This window comes from Papaver somniferum, chromosome 1 (genome assembly GCF_003573695.1).
Source record: "Papaver somniferum cultivar HN1 chromosome 1, ASM357369v1, whole genome shotgun sequence".
Taxonomy (NCBI): Eukaryota; Viridiplantae; Streptophyta; class Magnoliopsida; order Ranunculales; family Papaveraceae; genus Papaver; species Papaver somniferum.
The window spans coordinates 103,117,168-103,138,432 of NC_039358.1; the positions used below are offsets into that span (position 1 = coordinate 103,117,168).

The following is a 21,265-nucleotide window of genomic DNA, read 5'->3' on the forward strand; positions in this document are numbered from 1 at the left end:
TGTTGATGGAAGAAGTGGTGCTTGTTTGAATTTGGGATTGGAAGAGAATGAGATTGAATTTGTTACGGTTTATGAGAAGATGGTGCTGCTGCTACATTTGGACCAAGAACTCAGAGAAATCAGGGACGAAAAAGGGAGCGTTGAGGTTGAATTAGTTGCAAGAAGATGCTGCTGTGAATAATGAGTTTGAATTAGATCGATAAGAAGAGAAATGTCTAGAACAAGAGATGGAGAAGAAAGACTAGGGACAAATCGGTAATCCAGAATTTTGTTTATAAGAAAAATATAAAATGGTCGGTCAATTTATTGACTTTAACAGTCAACGGCAGATCTAGGTACCAACCCTTAATTTTCAAAATGTTTGGTACCAAAGCAATGTGTTGGTCATTTTCCGGGTACCAAACATTAAATATCCCTTAAAAGAATGACTAAGTCGAGCTGAGGACATTAAACTAAGCGTTAAATGGGAGGCAACCCATCGGTTTTGTATCTCTATCCCTTTTGTTTTTAATTTTCTTAGTTTTGCATATCATATCTTGCATTCCCATCTTAGATTTTACATGTCCTATATCTATAATGAAAGTTTTGACGAATTCTCGTCAGAAAATTTTGACTGCGCAGTTGTCACGAAAATAACTCTCGAGACTTCATACGGAGTCCGATTTGAGTGGTTGACCCCAAATTTTAAAGAGGACAGACTCACTTTTATTTTACAAAAAGAATCTGAATTCGGAGTCTGTTAAGTTGGACCGATAGGCCTGGACATTTGAGTTTTGGTATTTTTCCAGAACTTTTTCATATTGCATGTCAGTCAGTCCGGAGGCCATAAAAGTCAGACCGTTTATCTAAACATTGTTCCCTTTTGACACCTTATAGAAAAGACGTAGGAGAACAACTTTCATTTAGGATGTTTTTCCTAATTCCCTACCCTTGTACAGTTTTTGAGTTTTTCAGGGATGTTATGTCATAAATCATGAGCTATTTAGGATGTTTGGTTTGCATACAAAATAAAAAATAATACTCTTTGATTTATTGCATTCTTGAGACTTCATCTTTTGGAGTTAATTATGATCTATTTAGGATGACACTCTAAACCTTTTTAGGTTGAAACAGGTCTTACGGATATAGATTAAGTTCCATTTATTTCAGTCCTTAAATATATATACGTTTATAATTGAATGCGAAACTAAGCTATGATAGTCGTTTGAAAGAGTCATCCTCGCAATTAATCATTATTGAATCAATTTCTTTTTATTTTTGCAGTTTATATTTCTCTAAAGTGATTTGATGGGATCCTAATACTGTCGTGGATGTTGTAGCAAGGTAATCATTGGTTGAGTATATAAAAGTCCCATAAGACAACTGTCTTACACTCTTAAAGAGTAAAGAGTGAGACGAAAAAAGAAAAAAAGAAAAGAAAAGAAAATTATAAGGCTCGTCTTCATTTATCGACACTAATAAATGATAGGTCCGGAATCGTGGATAATCATAGTCGATGAAAACAAAAACCATATCATCATTATATAGCGAGTCAAACAAAAAAGACTATTGATGAGGTTCTTGACACATGGATAACAGTATGTGTGAAACGTTGTCCCTGTCTCCGTCGCCTAAGCAAGCGTGGAGTGCAGGATCCAAGGCAACTATCACATACTTGCTGAAAAGGAACATGCGCTTAGAATATCTAATCATGAGGTCGAGTTAAATGGGTGATTCTCTCAACTAGTGCGCTATAAATATATATCCTTTGACGACATTCATACAAGTATTGTGGGTAACATCTTTCACTTTAGTCAACATTTGCACACTTCAATTTTCTATTTCCATTTTCTTATCTATCCATGTGATTTCAGTATGCGAGTGTTGTGGAAAACGTTGCAACAAGTACGATGACTATCTTAGTAGAGTTTTGCAATCAGGTTGAATGTCACACGTAAGTAATTGCTTGTGTGTGATGATTGGAATGTATGTGGGATGTTTGTAGCTAAAGAACATATGCAAGCTAATTATTTAACTATTACTTTCCAGGGCGATAAATTGGAGTAGGTTTTGTGGGTATACCTCTTATAAACCCTCACGAGACTATAACTCGTCCACTAGGGACACCTAGGGGTTTAAAGGCTTGTTATTCATACTAAGAGTAATCGTATCCTCACGACATGGAGTTGTTGTATTTAAGATTAGTTTTATTTAGTTTTCTCGAGAACTAGCAAAAGCTAAGTGTGGTGGAATTTGATAAGTGCATAATTCATAAGATTATAGTGTCCATTCCATACTTGTTTTAGCTATTATTCTTGCATGTGTTTGTATTATTACTCTTGTTTTCTCTTATTTATCTCTATTAGGTGAATCATCCAAAAAGGAGCTACAAAGTGCTGAAAAGAGCTAGGAAGAGAAGTATTCCAAGTATCCAAGTGCCAAAGTCCAAGAGAAGTGGAAGAAAAGCAACGAAAAGGAGCAAAACACACATAATCAAGAGAAGGGACAAAGACCGATCTTAACTCATTCAAATTAAGGATTCTCATCACCATATTGAAGAGAATTGAATATAAAAATGATGCAAATAGAATGAGGTCATTCCGAGTTCGGATGAAGAAGTTGTGGCCAAAACAGTTTTATTTGAAAACCGAAGATAGTGCAGTCCGCGAACTGGGTTTGCGGACGGGGTTCGCAAACTTATTTCCGAAAATTTCTGCTGGATTTTGAAGTTTGCGGACTAGGTTCGCGCACTTAGCAAAGGGGGAACGTGTATTTACTCCTTGGAAGGCCTAAGGGCACGTTTGGGAACGTTAATTCGTTATTTTGGGTCGGGTTCTTCAACCGAACCCAATACGCGAACGCCAAGCAATGTAAAACATATAAAAAGGTATTAGGTTATGTGAAATCATATCATATCATTAGGTCAAGAAATTGTTAGGGTTTGGAGAGAAAAAAACATCACACGGAGCGATTATCAATCGTAACGTTATCTCTTACTTTTCTCATATGTATATCATGGATGTTTCTACATCCATGAGTAGCTAAACACCTATTGATTCAGGATGAATTCTAAGTTGTAAACAAGATTTGAGTTATTATATTAATCTACTTTGAAGTTCTTCATATGATTATCGTTTGTTTATACTATTTGAATATTTATGATTGATTGATAGATTGTTTAGGTGGCCAACTAAATTGATTTGTTGATTCAATATATTGATAGTATTGAGTTAGGAGATAAGTAATCGTCGAATAACTTGTATACAAGTAGAGAACACAAAACCTTGCAGAGGGATTCTGTGGAGCGATTGTGTGTATGAACAACACTAAAAAGTTGACCTTGATCTAAGAGTCTAACTAGTAGGATCCACCTATAAATTCACAAAAGATAAAGCATTCGATTGGATTACACCTTGAGTGATCTACTACTTGGTGGTTCGTTGAATATAATCTGTTAGGCGAGAACTTCTGTATCCAGTGATATAAGGGATTTAAGGGATAACACTGATCTAGCTGTTATTCTACGGTTGCTGATAATCTATGATTAACGACGAGTAGGAAATTATAATAACTCATTGACGGTTTATATACGAAGAAGGATTCCTCGATCATATCTCTCTTTATTGATTACAATACAATTTTATTTGTTTTGATTATTTATTTTGTTCACAATCTAAAAAAAAAAAACCCTTGTGACACTTTGACAATTAAAACTCACTGCTCTTCGTGGGAACGATCCTTACTTCCATTATATTACCAGTTAATTGTATGGAAATAAGATTATTAATTTGATTGCACTTACGACACGCATCAGTACCACCAGTCATCGATGGAGGAAATAACCTCAACACCCTCTCCAAAAATACCTCTCTTGGGAAGGTAAAATTACTTGATCTAAATTCTGTTCAAACTCTTGCATTCAATGCCGTTTAGGACACAAGTGAAACCTCTAACTTGCCTTGGGCTTATGAATGTTGTTCAAATAGTGATTGGTTCGACAAACCATTTATAACAGAAAGGATCAAGGATTTTGTAAAGAGAAGCACGAGATGTGATGAACATCCTCTGTCAGCCTTTGCTGCTAATGATTCTGAGAAAGAAAAATCTTTAAGTGCCATCATTTTAAATACATCTGATGGACGTGATGAAACCGCAGCTCTCGCAGTAGAAACGTCCACATACTCAAAGTCTGATTCAGAAATTGAGTCTGACACGGAGATTTTTGAATTCTTGAATAAAGAGGTTCTTCAAGAAAATCTTCAATTAAAACCTTCATTGAAGAAATTAGAATCATTAATCCAGGTGAAAGATCTTGAGATAGACTGTCTGAATGATAAACTCACCAGAACCATTGTTCTAAAGGAAAAAGAGATTGATACTCTCAAAGATGATCTACAACGATTGTCTGGAAGTTCTGACAAAATCTCAGCAATGTTGTTTGGTCAGAAAACCTTTGGAAACACAAATGGTTTAAGATTTAAAAGCAAGACTGCAAGTATTATCAACCCTGTTTCGAAATGTCATGGGAAATTAAAGGTTGACAGTTGTTATAAACAGAAGGCACTTCAACAAGACAAAGGATCCTCGATTTGTTCGTTTTGTGGAAATGCGAATCATGTTCAAAGCTCGTGTTGGAGGTTCAAGAGGAACAACAAAAGAATGTCCATCCAGCAAAAGAACATGCAAAAGATGAATCTGGATAATCAACATAGGTCTCATAAAACCAATGCTTCCAGAATCAGAAGAGGTAGGAAACCTGTTTATACAAGAAACCTTGGTAAATCACTATGTGATAAACAAGGGGAGCGTTTAGCTCACAACATCTATGTCTATTCCCAGAGACGTTCGCATCCTCATTTTTAACTTGAGAAAATGAGGCTTTGCATCTTTGTGACTCAAGTATTGTTTTTTTTTTTTAAATATATATTCTTCTAACAATATAGATATTGAATCTTTAAACAATGGAAGACTTATTCTTCTAGGGTTTAGACGTTCACAAGTCTATTTATTTCATTTGTAGACTCCTTTCTTTTTTCCTAAAAAGATACAGTTTCTTGGCTCTTGTAACTAGAAGCATCACGAGCAGAGATGCATTCGAAGCATTCAACGTGTATCTGTGCAAAGGAATCTCTTTCTCAAGGGTAAAGAAAGTGAAGACTAAAAATTGTGTAGAAGGTTCTTCCTCTAACTACTTTTTGTCTTTTTATCATCATGATGATAACTTCAGGGGTTTGGTGAAAGATTTCATCAACAAAAAAACAATTTAAAATCTCAAATTGTTTCATTTTTAGAAGAGATAGCTCAGTATGAACAAATGTTGTCTCTAACCAAGAACACCTTCCGTGAGCTAAAAAAAGAACTTAGTGAGTTGACTGATATTTCTGAAGATTTGGAGGAATTGAACGATCCCATAATCAATGGGTTTTTCAATAATGAGAAGGAATTCTCAGTAGAGGCTCTGAGAAAGATCTACAACGACTAGTAAGTCTTCGGATGAGAATTCTATGTTCTTGTTTTTATTATAAGAATAACTAGAGTTTGGAATAGCCATTATTGTGATTACACATAGCTATGTCCAACGTTTTCATCTTCATGTTTTTAGATTTATTGGTTTAAATTCTAAATTTGTTCGGAAGATGATTTTTGCAGTATTTTATATATTGCAATATTGTTATGGGATGTGTGTGTTTACGTCCGTGAACTTGACCGTCCCATATCGTGTCAAAAGTAAAGTCTTTCGTATGTCGATATGCATGTATTGATAAAAGAATGAATGGACTTTTGACAAATACAAAAGTTAAGCATATATTGTCAATCTTTGATGGAAGATAGGTTAAAATCTTTTGTTTGCAAGGATTATGTCTATTGTATGTCATTGTGCAAATAGTGATGGAAAATAGAATGAATCATTGTGTATTCCGCAGTAATTGATCTTCCCTGATCCATATTTTATGTATTACTGTGAGGCTCCGTAAAGTGTCTTATGTTGAGCATTAAACAACCAAGTTGATTATTTTTTATTAGCTATGTTGTTGTTCCATGAGGTACTTTATGTTGAGCATTTTCAACTAAGTTAATCATCTTGTTTGGTTATTTAGTTGTTGCTCCGTAAGTTTTCTTATGTCGAGCATGACCAATTAAATTGATTACTTTTGTGATTAGTTTGGTTGTGTATTTCAATTAGATTAATTATGGGTTCTCTTGTGATTAATCTAATTATATTTTTTAAGTCTCCATAAGTTCGCTTATGTTTGAGCATTTGTTGATTAAATTAATCATGGGTTCTCTTGTGGTTAATTTAATTGAACTTTTTGGATTCGAATTCATACTTGTATGTGATTTGTTATGTCCAAAGAAATCCTTCTTTTCTTTCGAAATTAAGGTCACTCTTGTTGTTCTTTCGGGAATGACATTTAATGGGGGAGAGTTCTTTTGAACTTGCATTTAATTGCCATATCTTTGTGGGGAGTGCAACTGTGGAATATTATAGAGGTTATCTTGTATCTTTATAAACTCCTTGATGAATGCATTTAGCTTCGGCTTTATGATTGCATCTAAAGAACAAGCTGATATTTTTGCTTTCTTTGGGTCAAGAAATGTCTCTTTCGGAAATTTCATTAGGATCCTGTTCTTGTACCTTTACCAATTTTATTGACAAAAAGGGGGAGAATTAATACATATGGTTTTCGGATCATTATGTAAGGGGGAGTGGTTTCCATGTGAGATGGAGTATTGACTAAGGGGGAGTGATACATATCACCATAGTATTGTTGTTGATGTTGTGATATAATTGAACTTTGACGCCGTGTAATGATACTATGACACTGTATAACAATGATTGAGAACTATTGTTTTCTTATTGTTATAGCTACGGATTTTCAACAACGATGATGCTAAACTTACAACCTTTGGGATCATTGGAGTACTTGGAAGTGACGAAGATTTCGAGTAATGTTGAAGATTAGGCATGTGGAATAGGAGCTACAAAAGTTAATTTATTTATTTTTTGTATTCCATATGTATTAATAGTTTTGCCACTAAAATTGACAAATGGGGAGATTGTTAGAGCATTGCTCGATCGAACTCGCTTGCGTTTCTATCTCAAGCATGTTTGTCAATGTTAGTGATCAAAACTATAAGTCTTGATTTCTAGCCTACATAGTTAAAGGTCTCGGACTAGGATAGAAAGTGTGGTTGAGCTCAAGAACTCCATGAAAATCATCATACAAGACAAAGGACCACTCTAGGAACTGGTGGATCTTCATCGACTAAAAGGTTTGTGGAGACTTGAACTTATCTGTCACTCAAAAGTCTATCTATTCTATCTCCTACTCTTGAGACAAAAGTCGTTTTGATATATAGACTTTCATTATGCACATTTGCTATTTCGAGCCGAGTTTATCTCGCCTATCTATTTCTAGAAATATGTGTTGGTAAGCTTTCGCTTTAGCCGAATTCATCTTTACCTAGTTACGAAAGTCATGTTATGTTTCAATCACTATGAAAATTGCTCTGACGAAAAATGGTATGTGAATAACGGCTATATCCGTCCTCTGAGAACGTTTCAATGATTGAAATGAGAGTTTAGATTACGTAACCATTGGTAGGATATAAGCATTGTTGTGGAAACACATATATGTATAAGTCCTTATTCCTTGAACCAAAGTTTGCGAACTGGCGGAATTTCTCGACCCGAGAATTTTTGCTGGAGTTTGTGAAATCCTTCCATGAGCTTAAGTCCGTGAACCCAGTCCGCGAACTTGAGCAGGTTATATATAAAATCGATTTTTCTTGAACTCATGTTTATTTAAACTAAGGAATGCTTTTGCAAACCGTGGCTATAAATTTCATGAACCGATTCGAGTGAATCAAACTATTTTTTGCATCTTGTGTAGTTACATAAGATCTAAGCAATTGAAAAACTCTCTAACTAGTTCATTTGAGTCATTTGAACTAGTTATGGTGAAGAAGAATATGGTTGATATGAAAGTAATCATATGGCTAACCATTTGGTTAACTACTGTTGAACCAACAAATGTTAATGTTTGGGAACGGTTCGTAAACCCAAAATTGGACATTTCATTTGTGTTTAACAAGCTAAGTTTTCGATCCAACGGTTGAGAAATATTAGCATGAATCTAATCAGGTTTTCATCTAACGGTGAATATTGAATGCTTTGTTACCAAGCTAACATTGATTCCAAACCCTGATTTGAAAACTATATAAGGGAGAACTCTATCAACTGGGAAACCTAATCCCCACACCTTACGTGTGATACTAGTTGCATATCTAGAGTCAATTCTCCTTTAACCTTTGGTTTCTTCTTCTAAACCAGGTTAACGACTTAAAGACTTCATTGGGATTGTGAAGCCAGAACGATACTACTTTTCTTGTAGTTGTGTGATCTGATCTTGCATCTTCTATCGTTACGAGTACGATTGTAATAATTGGCTTGAGATTTTATATCTCCGATAGGCAAGATAGAAAAGTAATCACAAACACTTCGTCTCATCGTTTGTGATTCCACAATATCTTTTTTCACTGCGTCGATTAAGATTATTGTGAGGTGATCAATAATACTAGGCTGTTCTTCGGGAATATAAGACCGGTTTATTGATTGGTTCCTGTTCACCTTGATTTATCAAAAGGCGGAACAAAACTCGTAGGTATATTCGTGAGAGACGGATTTATCTATTACCGTAGACTTTTCTGTGTGATACAGATTTTTTTATTAAAGTCTTCGACTTTGGGTCATAGCAACTCTTAGTTGTGGGTGAGATCAGCTAAGGGAATCAAGTACGTAGCATCCTACTGGGATCAGAGGCGTATGAGCATAACTGTACCTTGGATCATTGTGAGATTGATTGGGCTTCAAATACAGTCCAGACCGAAGTTAATTTGGAGTAGGCTAGTGTATGTAGCGGCTTAATACAGTGTGTGTTCAATCTGGACTAGGTCCCGGGGTTTTTCTGCATTTGCGGTTTCCTCGTTAACAAAATTCTGGTGTCTTTGTTATTTCTATTCCGCATTATATTTGTTTATATAATTGAAATATCACAGGTTGTGCGTTGTTCAATCAATTAGAATATCCGACCTTTTGGTTGTTGATTTAAATTGATTGATACTTGGATATTGGTCTTTGGTACCATCAAAGTTATCTCTCTTTGATAAAGACTCACAGATTTCTATTTGCTTGAGTAAAGATCAAATCGAGAGATTGAGATATAAACTCTTTGATATACTTTTATCTAGATTGAGTCTGACTGTCTAGTTGATTCCCTAGAAAGTATATTAGAGTTTGTCCATACAGATTGCTAATCCAATTGTTGGGTGTGGTTGTTGTACCCCCGCTTTTTCAAGAACATCTACGTTCAATGTTGTGACCAATACAAGTGAATCTTCTAACTTGTCTTGGGCAGATGAATGTTGTTCAAATCATGTTGATCTTAACAGATCATTGATTATACGAAAGATCAAGGATATTGTGAAAAGAAGCAAAAGATTTGAGAAACGGTGCTCTCTCTCTGATGCTTCAAATGATTTAATACAAAAAGTAAAATTATGTTAGTTAGTCAATAACATGCATGCTTCTGAAATATGCATTAAAAATTTTGTTCTCTCAGCAGAAACTTCTAATACTCAAATTCTTATTCAGAATATGAGTCTGACACTGAGATTTTGGAATTCTTGGATAAAAATGAAAAAATTCACCAAAAAAAACCTTCTACTAAAGAATTTGTTGGAGAAACTTGAATCATCGCTTCAGGTGAAAAATCTTGAGATTGTTAACCTTAATGATAAATTCACCAGAACCCTATCTCTAAAAGGAAAGAGAGATAGATACTCTTAAGTGTGAGTTGCAAAAGCTGTCTGGAAGTTCTGACAAGATCTCATCAATGTTATTTGGTGTGAAGTCTTTTGGAAACACAAATCGTATAGGGTTCAAAAGCAAGACTGCGAGCACAAACAATTCCTTTGTTCCAGCCGGTTCTCGAAAGATGGATGTAGAACATTGTGATAAACAGGAAGTCAATTGCCAGAACAAAGTTTCCTCTCTGAATTGCTTGTTTTGTGGAAACGCGAATCATGTTCAAAGTAAGTGTTGGAAATTCAAGAACAACAACAAAAGAATTTCCAAGCTTCAGAATGATATGCAAAAGATGAATCTGGCATTGGGTAACCAACAGGGAACCTCAGATGCCAAGAAGAAGTCTTGAAGAGCCAGAGTCAGGCAAGGTAAGAAATATGTTCGTACAATAAACCTTGGTATGTCATCCTGTGACACAAGAAGTGAGCAGCATTCTGCTCATTCTGTTACTACCTATCTGTAGTAATGTTTGCATCCTCATTATTAACATGAGAATTTGAGGAGTGCATCAAGGTTGCTCAAGTCTTATATAATTATTTTTTAAATAAGGACATGTTAGATTAGTTTTGTAAAGAGAATATGTTCTTACTAAAAATAGATAATGAATCATGAACCGTGAGTACTTTTTCAAAGTGTGTTTTGTGTTTCCGGTGGTCTATTTATATTCCTTTGAAATCAAAATTCCCTTTTCTTTGAAAGATACAGTATCACGGCTCCTGTAACCAGAGATACCACAAAAAGGGATGCAATAGAAGCAGTTAATGTGTATCTGTGTCAAGGAAGAAAAATGAGGAGTCTACAAAAGATGAAAAAGGTTCTTCCTCTAACTGTTTTTTATGTGTTTGTAAGCATGATAATTACTTTAGGGCCATGGTGAAGGATTTCATTAGCAAAAGAAATGATTTAAAATCTCGAATCATTATATCTTTGGAAAAGATAACTCAATACGAACAATTATTGTCTCTGACAAAGAACACCTTGTGTCAACCAAAAACAGAGCTTAGTGAGTTAACTGACATTTCTGAAGATTTGGAAGAATTGAATTATCACATAATCAATGGATTTTTCAATAATGAAAAGTAATTCTCGGTAGACACCCTGAGAAAGCTCTACGATGTCTAGGAAACTTCTTATAAGAATTTATTCTTATGTTTAAGAAGGATAACTAGGGTTAATAGCATTTATGGTGATTACACATAGCTATTTCAACGATTTTCATTTTCAATGTTTTTAGATTTATTTATTTAAATTCTAAAGTTATTTGGAAGATGGTTTTTGCGGTATTTAATCTTTTTGATTTCATATATTGCAATTGCTTATGATATATATATATATATATATATGTTTACGTTTGTGAACTGTGCTTATCTCATATATGCTCAAAAGTTAAGTCTATTATGTCTTTATGTAAATATCGATAAAATATAGAATGAACTTTTGAAAAAAAATCGCAGTATTGATCATTCCCTGATCCACTTTTATGTGAAAGTATTGTATGGCTCCGTAAGTTTTCTTATGTTGAGTTTTACGATTAAATTAATCAATAAGATCTCATTGTGGTTAATTTATTCGAGTCTAATGGATACAAATCCATGTGGTTTGTTAATGTCCAAAGAAATCTTTTTTTCTCGTAAAAGCAAGGTCGCTCATGTTGTTCTCTTGGGAGTGACATAAAATGGGGGAGAGTTTTCAATTAAACTTGTTCTTAATTGCCATATCTTTGTGGGGAGTGCGGCTGTGGAATATTGTAGCAGTTATCTTGTATGTTTATAAACTCTTTGATGATTACACTAAGTATCGACTATGTGAAATCATCGAAACAAAGTTGATATGTTCTCTTTTAGTCATGAAGTATCTTTTTGAAAATTTCATTATGATCTCGTAGTTTTCGTACCTTTGCCAATTTATATTGACAAAAAGGGGGAGAATTATTTGGTAGTTCACACTGCATACATATGGTTTACAGATCATTATGTAAGGGGGAGTGCTTTTCATTGTAAGATGGAAGTATTGACTAAGGGGGAGTGATACATATCACTATAGTATTATTTCAAAGTTATGATACAATTGGACTTTGATTATCTATAATACCATGATATTGTATAACAATGACTGAGAACATCTGTTTTTCTATTGTTATGGCTACGGATCTTCAACAATGATGCTGAGTTGAACACCTTGAAAATCGCTGGAGTACTTGGAGTAACGAAGAATTCAAGGAAAGTTCAAGAGACAAGGAAATCAAGCATGATGGATGAGAAGCTACAAAGTTTATTTATTTTGTAATCCATGTGTATTGATAGTTTTGTCACTAAAAATGACAAAGGGAGAAATTGTTAGAGCACTGCTCGGTCGAACTCGCAAGCATTGTTATCTCAAGCTTGTTTGTGAAGTTTAGTTGATCAAAACTATATACTTGATTTCTAATTTACTTAAAGCTTTCTTGGATTAGGATGTAATGTGTAGTTGAGCTTTAGACTTCACGGCGTTCACCAATTGAAGAAGAAGATCTACTAAGGAGCTTGAAGGAACTTCATCCACAAAAGGTATGTGGAGACTAAAACTTATCTATCACTCAAAATTATATTCTATTATATCTTCTAATGAGACTAAGTCGTATAGCTATATATACTTTCACATTATACACATTTGATATTTCGAGCCGAGTTTATCGCGCTTAATTATGTATTTCTCGAAATACTTACTGGAAGCTTTTTGTTTTAGCTATGTTCATCGTATTCCTGACGAGTTTAGTTGGAGACAATTTATTTTTTGGAAAATAAATATTAATTCAAAATAAGATCATGTGAAAATTACCTTGAACATGTTATATGATCTGTGTGAGACAGTCATTTGATGTTAGCTCGGGAAGTTTCGTACTGATCATTCGATCACTTGAAAAGTACTTGAAGCTAATAGTGTGTGCGAGATTACCATTATCTTCTTCCAAGGATGTTTCAATGATTTAAATGAGAGTTTAGAACAATTACCCATGTCTGGATAGAACATGGTATGCAAACCTAGTATGTGAACTGTATTATGATGATTCAGGTCCAGAAATCTTGTTTGCGTACCTAGTATGCGAACGGATTTACCTGAGAAGGTCCGTAACTCTTGTTTGCGTACCTAGTATGCGAACGGGTTTAACTGAGTTGGGTCCAAAATGGTTGTTCGCGAACCGGGTTTGCGAATGGCTTGACTAGGCCAAGGTCCGGAGCTGCTGTTCGCCTACCCAGTTTGCGAACACAGTTGTTAAGTTCTAAAATCGGTTAAATATGATTCCCATACTCATGAACTAAAACAATTATGATTTAAGGAATGCAATTAACTTTGTAAACCATGGATTAATGTTCATGAATTGATTCCGGTATAAGTACTTTGTACGATTACGAATGAAACCGTTTTCGTTTCAATTTGTTCATATATATTTCTATGAGATAGTGAACAATTGAACAACTCTATTTGAAACACAATTAGGTTCATTTAATTATCTATCATGATTGATTGATCATCATATTTGATCTAGAAGTGTTAGATGAATACAACTAAGACAAAAGTGTTCATATGGCTAACTTCGGTTAACGGTTATCGGGCCAAACCAATATACACGTTTAGGTACGGTAACCCATATCTAAATATAAGTATATTTCATTTGTGTATAACAAGCTAAGACCATCTAACGGTGGAAATTGATTGCTTAGTTTCTAAGTAGACTTAGCTTTAATCTTAAATCAGGAGTTCATCTAACGGTGAATATTGAATGCTTTGTTACTAAGTTATCTTAGCTTTGATTGTAAGCAACCCTGATTTGAAAGACTATATAAGGGAGAACTCTACCAACTGGAAAACCTAATCCCGACACTCTTGTGTCCTAGTTGCAAACTAGAGTCGATTCTCCTCTAACATAGGTTTTCCAAAACCATTATTAGGTTAACGACTTGAAAACTTCATTTGGGATTCATGAAGCCATATCCAACTATTTTCTCTGTAGTTGCGTATTATGATCTTACTTGTTTTATCGTATTAAGTTTTATCTTCTCTAAGATTTACACGAGATTTATCTCCGATAGGTAAGATATAAAAAGTAATCACAATAGTTATTCTTCTCAGACTCTTGTGATTCCACAATAACTTCTTCTGTTAATTAGTTAGATTATTGTGAGGTGACTAGTATTTCTAGGCTGCTCTTCGGGAGTATAAAACCGGATTATTTGCTGGTTCCTGTTCACCTTGATCTTTGTATAAAAAGACGAAACAAAAACAAAATAAAGGATAGACATATCTCTGGGATACAAATTTGTTTATAAGTCTCCGACTTTGGGTCATAACAACTCTTAGTTGTGGGTGAGATCAGCTAAGGGAATCAAGTGCGCAGAATCCGACGTGGTTTTAGAGGCGTAAGGAACGCGACTATACCTTAATCGTTGTGAGACTTGGTTAGGGCTCAAATACATTGCATTCCGAAGTTAACTTGTAGTAGGATAGAGTCTTTAGCGGCTTAATACAGTGTGATGTTCAAATATGAACTAGGTCCCGGAGTTTTTCTGCATTTGCGGTTTCCTTGTTAACAAAATTTATGGTGTTTGTGTTATTTCTTTTTTGCATTATATTTGTTTATATAATTGAAATATCACAGGTTGTGCGTAGTTCAATCAGTTGATAAATCCGACCTTGTTTGTTGGATAAAACTTGATTGACACTTGGACATTGGTCTTTGGTATCGTCCAAGTTATTTCTCATATCCATCAGGCTCGCGTATTTCTATCTGTTTGATTTTCTGATTGTATTGAGAAAGAGATAAAAACTCTTTGATATAATTCTTGATTGGTTCTCGCTTTTAAGTTGGTGCTCTCGGAATTAAATTTCAGTCTAGTCCATACAGATTGCCGAATGAATTATAGGGTGTGGTTGTTATACCCCCGCTTTTTCAAAACTTATAAAGTACTAGCAAAATTGATATCAAAGACAAGTACCTAGGTTCACCCATATTTGCTAACAAAAATACAATATAAGCTTTCAAACCCTTCATTGAGAAAATCAAATTCAGGTGGCTGGCTGAAAAAGTGAAAACTTATCTCCATATGGTAGAACAACTATAATATCTAGTGTCACTTCAACATCCAGCATTTATCAGATGAACTGCTTCAAATTACCAAAAAATATTTTCCAGGATATTGATAGGATTCAGAGAGATTTCTGTTAGAAAAAATACCCTGAAACACCCAAAGGCATATGCTTCATTTCTCAGAGTTCAGTTTGCAAACCTAAAGAGATAGGAGGGCTTGGATTCAGAAACATAGATTTTTTTCAACAGTGCTATGATCACCAAAATAGCTTGGAGACTAATCACTGAACCATATTATGTATGGTATTTTTATTATGAAAGCTAATCACTTTAGTGATTTTGAGGTGATCAGAATGAACACCCAACCAAAAAGAACCGACTATTGGTTATGGAAAAGCATTCTTGAAGGGGTGAAAAACATTCAGAAATATTATAGATGGGTAATAGAAAATGGTCAACACATCAAGATTTAGGAGGACATATGGATTCAAGGGAAGGAAGATATCATTTTCAAACCTCAACACTGTCTGTCCTAATGATCTTAACTATGTCAACCAGTTGATCAGTACCTATGGAGAATGAGATATGGTTCAAATTACACAATGGTTTGATGAAGAATACCAATTATCAGGACGAAGATGGAATCATCCGGGGTTTAACAGAAAATGGCTCATTCATTGTCAAGTCTCGTATGATAGAAAGATAAAGGATAAATACAAAAATAATACTCTGAATCCTTCATGGAAAAATATTTGGAAGTTTGACACCTCCCCCCAATTCAAATGTTCATATGGAAATGTGCTCATGAAATCTTCCGAACTAATGCTAGGACTGCTATCATTCTCAATTACATTGATTCCATCTGCAATCTGTGCAAGAGCGCCGAAGAAGACATAAACCATTGTTTAATATCTTATCCTTTTCCTTCTGAAGTTTAGATAAATCTCTTTGGCTCCCACCACCAATGCTTTGGTAATGTTGTCCGGTTCATGCAACACCAGAAGTTTGAAAACTGGATAACTATCTTTGCTGCCATTTGCTGATTTATCTGGAAGGCTAGATGTGACCTAATATTCCAGAAAATCAAGCCAAATAAAGTTACTATCACTAAAATCAAGCAGAACTTATGCTCCTATAGTAGAGTAATGTATAACCCAAACCACATCCTGAACAACTTATTTTACAAGAATTGTGACCAGGAAATCATTGGCAGAATTACAAATGACCATATGGTGAAATTTGGTATTATATTAACTTTTATACTAACTATGCTTTCATTTCCATGTCTCATACATGACTCTGTGTGGGAGCAAGAAGAATCAAAGATTCCATCTCAGGTGACAACAAAGCTAGAAGAGGAGCTGAACCAGTTGTGAGTTGGGCCAAAGAGTTGCAGAGAGCTAATATAGACTTCCAAGCTGAAGACGAGGAACCTCTGAAGGAGATAAGAGAGGAAATAAACTGAAGTCCAATGAAGATCCAACTTGTATTACCATCAAACTAAGGATGAAAATTTTAAAGTAGTATCTTTTGTCTTGGGAAAGCTGATCAAAATCACTAAAGATCAGTACGGCGGCCAACGTAGCTAGTTTTCATTCCCGCACTAGTCATTTAGACAATTTTAATTGGAAAGGTCTGAACTTAACAAGCTATATTACATTATCTAAGGTCTGCAAATGGGATTGCTCATGATTCCAACCCAAGGTCGATGCATGATGCTAGAGACAGGTCTGCAGGTTTATTATGTAACACCCGAGGTTCTACCTTTCTGGTAGAATGCTCGTTTTCTTATAAAAAATAAAATTGAGACAACAATAACGTTTGAATTAGCTCAACGAATTGGTAGACGTAGGCTCATTCCTAGGTCTAATAGAGACGTTTTTTTTTGTTTTTTTTTTGTTTTTTTTTTAAAAAAATAAGGATAGATTACTTAAAAGCAGAGTTAACTAATCATTAGATTCAGTCTCATTTGAAACAAACTCAGAATGAGTTATTCTTGCTATGACTGAATCTGTTAGATTAACTTCCTCTGAAACTGATACAAGAATGTTATTAAGATACATGATTCATAAGCTTGGATTGTGTCGAAGGCAATTATAGGAATTAAAATCAGGAGCTTGGTTTATCCAAGAAACTTCAGTGTTGCTCTCCCTTCCTTTCTTTGCCAACAGATCTGACTCTTTGTTTGCGTTTTTGTCTACATAATGGAAACCCAAAAAAGAAACTAATTGTCCCGCTAACTTCTTTACTTCTTCAAGAATTGCTAGACTTTGTCACTCGATCGCCGAAACTTTTCTTTGTAGATACCTAATTGTTATCTGATTGTCTCCTTCTATGACCAGATGTTGTAAATTATTTAAGATGACCCATTTAATTGCCTGCAACAGAGTTAGAGCTTCTGCTTCTTCAGCCGTGGAAGTCCTAAAGGTGCCCATTTCTGCTCCTTTGAAAACGCCTTTCCAATTGTGAAGAATAAAACCAAACCTGCATTCGTGTTTTCGGATAACCAAGACGTAGGCTCAACAATATTAGTTGAGCAGAAGAAATAGGCCGTGGAGAAAAAGAAAAGAAAAGAAAAGAAAAAGCCCAAATGAAATAAATACCCCCTCAAATAACTCAGTAATGGAAGACTGAACAAGAGCAGAGACTGAGATGACAAAGAAACCCTCGAAGACGAAGGATTTTTTATCTGCATCTACTGAAAACCCTTTGAAAATAGCTGAAAAGTTAGTGGAGACTTGTTCATATTTGTTCTCACATTTGTTTTTTAGTTTTTTCTTAACATTCTTTGGAAATCTTTTTTTTTTTTTTCCTTTTGTGCAGGGAGAAATTGTTGAAACCAAAATCAACAGAAAAGAAGATGACGATGAGAACAAGACAATCAACAAGAAGTGCTGAGATAACAAAACCCATGTCACCAAAGGAGTTGAAACCTAAACCTAAACCAAAGAAGAAAGAGGATTCTAAAATGCCCAAGAAACCTCCAACTGCTTTTTTCTACTTCTTGTATGCTTCATTTCCCTTCCCTTTTCCTTTTGTTTATGTGTTTTACTTTTCTAGCTTGAAATGCATCTTATGGTGCTTGATAAACCTAACCCTTAGTTGAACTAAAATGCCAAGAAATAAAATCCCTAATTTTTTTACAGTGAAATGCTATGTTAAATCCTGAAAAGGGCAGTAAAATTTCTTATTGTTTGGTCTATTGACTTTCCAACACTGTATGTTAAATCTATTCATCTATCACTTTAAGATTTATTAACATGATTCTACATAAAATATTTTGTGTATTCTAGTGCTTCATGGATTTCACGGTGACAAATTAGGTTGTACCACTAGATAAACTTTACATAGGAATTTAGAAATACAAGTACTTCTGTATGGGATTGGATCTTCTGCAAACCCTATGCGTTGGAAAATCATCTGTGTTAGAGGTTTCATGTTAAACATTAATTCCACTAAACTAGAGGCTGTTTGGAGGTTGTGTTAATGTTTCTTGGTAAAACCATTTTGGGTAATGTAATGAGTTTCAATAGGAAGGGTTTATGTTTTAGATAAGTAACATCTTTAACTCGAATGGTGCTTGTTCTGAAAATGCTGTTGTTAATGGTGAAACTGTTAGGGATGATTGCAGCATGTAAATGTTTTAAATGATTTTGATCCTTTTTTTATAGAAAGAAGAGATAACATATGCCTAATGATTATACTGAATTCTGCATTGAAGAGTTAGACTCGCAAGAAGCTTTATTACGTGGATTGCCTGTAAGCAATGTTGCAAAGCTGTAACATTAAACTATGATGCATCCTCGTTTAAGTTAGAAAACATCTTAAAAGTAGCAGATGTTCAAACTCCAAATTGTTTTGATGGGTCCACGAAACTGCCAAGTGCTTCCAAATTCCTGATTGTGTGAAGCTTTGCAGAAAGTCAATTGCAGTAAGATGTAAAGCTCAATAGGGACTAGAAATCCAAAGATGAAATAGTTTATATATTCTTTCTATACTGTATGCTCATAGTTTTGAAGGATCATCAAGAGATTCGCATTTGGATAGGTTTGATCGGGTTACTTGTGTTGCTAAGAGCTGGGTACTGATACAGGTTCATGTTTTCCTAGGGGTTTCAGTGGTGTGGATACTGATTATGTGCAGCTGTTTTGTTGCCCTTTATCATAGCTCTTAGGGCTGTACCGCAGTACCTGGACGAACTTAATGAGTTTTGTGTTATTGATTTTTGCGCTGTTTTAGATGTGGAAATTTTATCTTTATAGTACCATGATAACAATTATTAATAACAGATATATAAACTATTTTATCTTTAAAGTACCATGTGTAAGGCTATACTTTATTCTAAAGCCTCTCTCTCTTTTTATTTTTCTTTTACTGAAGGGAGGATTTTCGGAAGGAATACCAGAAACAGAATCCAGATGTCAAATCAATGCGTGATGTATGCAGCAATGTCCATAGTTTGGTGTACTTAGGTTACCCGTCAATATTGCAGTTTCTTTTCTTACTCTTATAGTTTGTACTCTGATTTTTCAGGTTGGCAAGGCATGTGGAGAGAAGTGGAAAATTATGTCATATGAGGTCTGGCAACTACACAAATCTCCTTTCCAGCTTACGTATTCTCTTACCCTGATCTATCCATATTGTTGTTTTAAAAACTGTGGTCTATTGTCAACTGTAGTGTGATGCTTTGTAGCATTACAATTAGATCATGGTCCATGAGGGAGTCTAATATTTGAACCCCCATGGCTCGTGACACGCCTATCTGGGAATAACTAACCATCATGACCTCTTCTTGGAACTGATATATAAATTCACGTAGCACATATGTGTACACGTCCTGTAATGGATCTCTGTAACATATACGGAAAGTGTGATGTCGACTAGTTTAGATGCATCACACTCTAGTTTTTTGGTGACTTTGATCCCACACCAGATGCGTACTAGCATTTCTGGCTGTGTACTACCATTTACATCAATCTCTCTGTTTTGGATTTGTAGTTAGCACCCCTTCTCTCCCTAAGATATCTAAGTTTAACTGCAGATATCTAATTGTATTTCATTCTGGTTTTTACCAGGAAAAAGTACAATACTATGATATAGCCACAGAAAAGAGAGCAGCATTTGACGATGCTATGACAGAGTACAAAAAAAGAAAGGTAATAGTAGTTAGTCTGTTTCTTTTATGTTCAGCAAGCTATTTTTTGTTAAAATATATGATTGTTAAAGTGACATGTGATTTTTCTTTTTACTTTGTAGCAGGAAAATGACGAGGATCAAGGAAGTGGTGATAATTATGAGAAGTTGATGTATTTTAAAGGATGATAATTGCGCGTATAGGTGCAGAAATGTATATTAGCTGCATATATGTCATGTGAGATCTATCCCATTGAAACCATCCCTGTGTGTTAATTTTTGAAACCTACTGCTCCCCAAGTACATTAACGAAACCCTATTTTGGGCTTGCTCAATCATGACCAAGGATCTTGGAAGCATCTAACTCCCGGAATAATTCTTAGCGTAAACATCTTCTTTTGTATGTACATCTGTTGGATCTCAGCCGTAATATAAACAGTTTGCTCTCTCACTGTTGCGTTCTTCTGAATTTCTGTGGTTGCAAACTGATATTCGTAATGAAAGAAGTCATATTTCCTTTGCATTAAGACCTTTATATTTCCTTTGCATGAACACCTTTATATTTCCCTTGCATGAACACCTTATTAGAGTAATCATATTTACTTTGCATTACCACCAAGAACTGATACCCTACTAGAGTATTCATATTTATGAACACCTTTATATTTTCTTTGTATTGAATTTTAATGCGGTGATGCACATCAATAGGGTTCCGCAAGTACTTCCAATTCAGGTCTTATGAAAATTTGTTTTGGTGTTTGCATGTGTTACACATGAAGTTTGTGTCCGAAGGGCCAACAAAAGCGTGAAATATATAACAGTTTTTGCAAACAAAAAGTATGTAAAATCTAATGACTGCAGAATATTTTTGTCAAGTTTAGCTAAATAGTTTCATCATATGGGGCCTTTTGTTGTAAAAGTCACTTGCACCTTGGGTATTTGGTTCATGCTAGCATGATATTTGGTATGAAAACACTCACCAATTGCTCTGTCGAAGCTAAAAACAATCTCCTCATACACAACTGAATATTGTTTCTTTAATCTACATAGGAGAACAAGCTACAAGCTACTTAATAAATTAAATGTACATATTGCATTCTGTGCACATGCTTAAAAGAAAATATGTAGAACAACGAGGTTCTAAGTTTTGGTACAAAACAAGAGAGTTTTGTGAATGAACAGAGAGATAGAACCTATTGGACAATCGACCATGGTTAAGT

General features: G+C 34.8%; 1 protein-coding gene across 2 annotated transcripts; it reads left to right on the forward strand.

Annotated features, from left to right (window-relative positions):
* The first annotated feature begins 17,474 nt into the window (after nucleotides 1–17,474).
* LOC113331646 (high mobility group B protein 14-like) lies at nucleotides 17,475–20,496 on the forward strand. 2 transcript variants are annotated; one of them, XM_026578342.1, is made up of 6 exons: nucleotides 17,475–17,638; nucleotides 17,736–17,918; nucleotides 19,293–19,350; nucleotides 19,446–19,490; nucleotides 19,988–20,068; nucleotides 20,169–20,496. In XM_026578342.1, the coding sequence occupies exons 1-6, from the start codon at nucleotides 17,565–17,567 to the stop codon at nucleotides 20,232–20,234; spliced, it is 507 nt and encodes a 168-aa protein (XP_026434127.1). In that variant the 5' UTR covers nucleotides 17,475–17,564; the 3' UTR covers nucleotides 20,235–20,496. The 2 variants fall into 2 exon arrangements, with proteins under 2 accessions (XP_026434127.1, XP_026434128.1); XM_026578343.1 differs by having other exon boundaries at nucleotides 17,478–17,638; nucleotides 20,172–20,496.
* The last annotated feature ends 769 nt before the right edge of the window (nucleotides 20,497–21,265 follow it).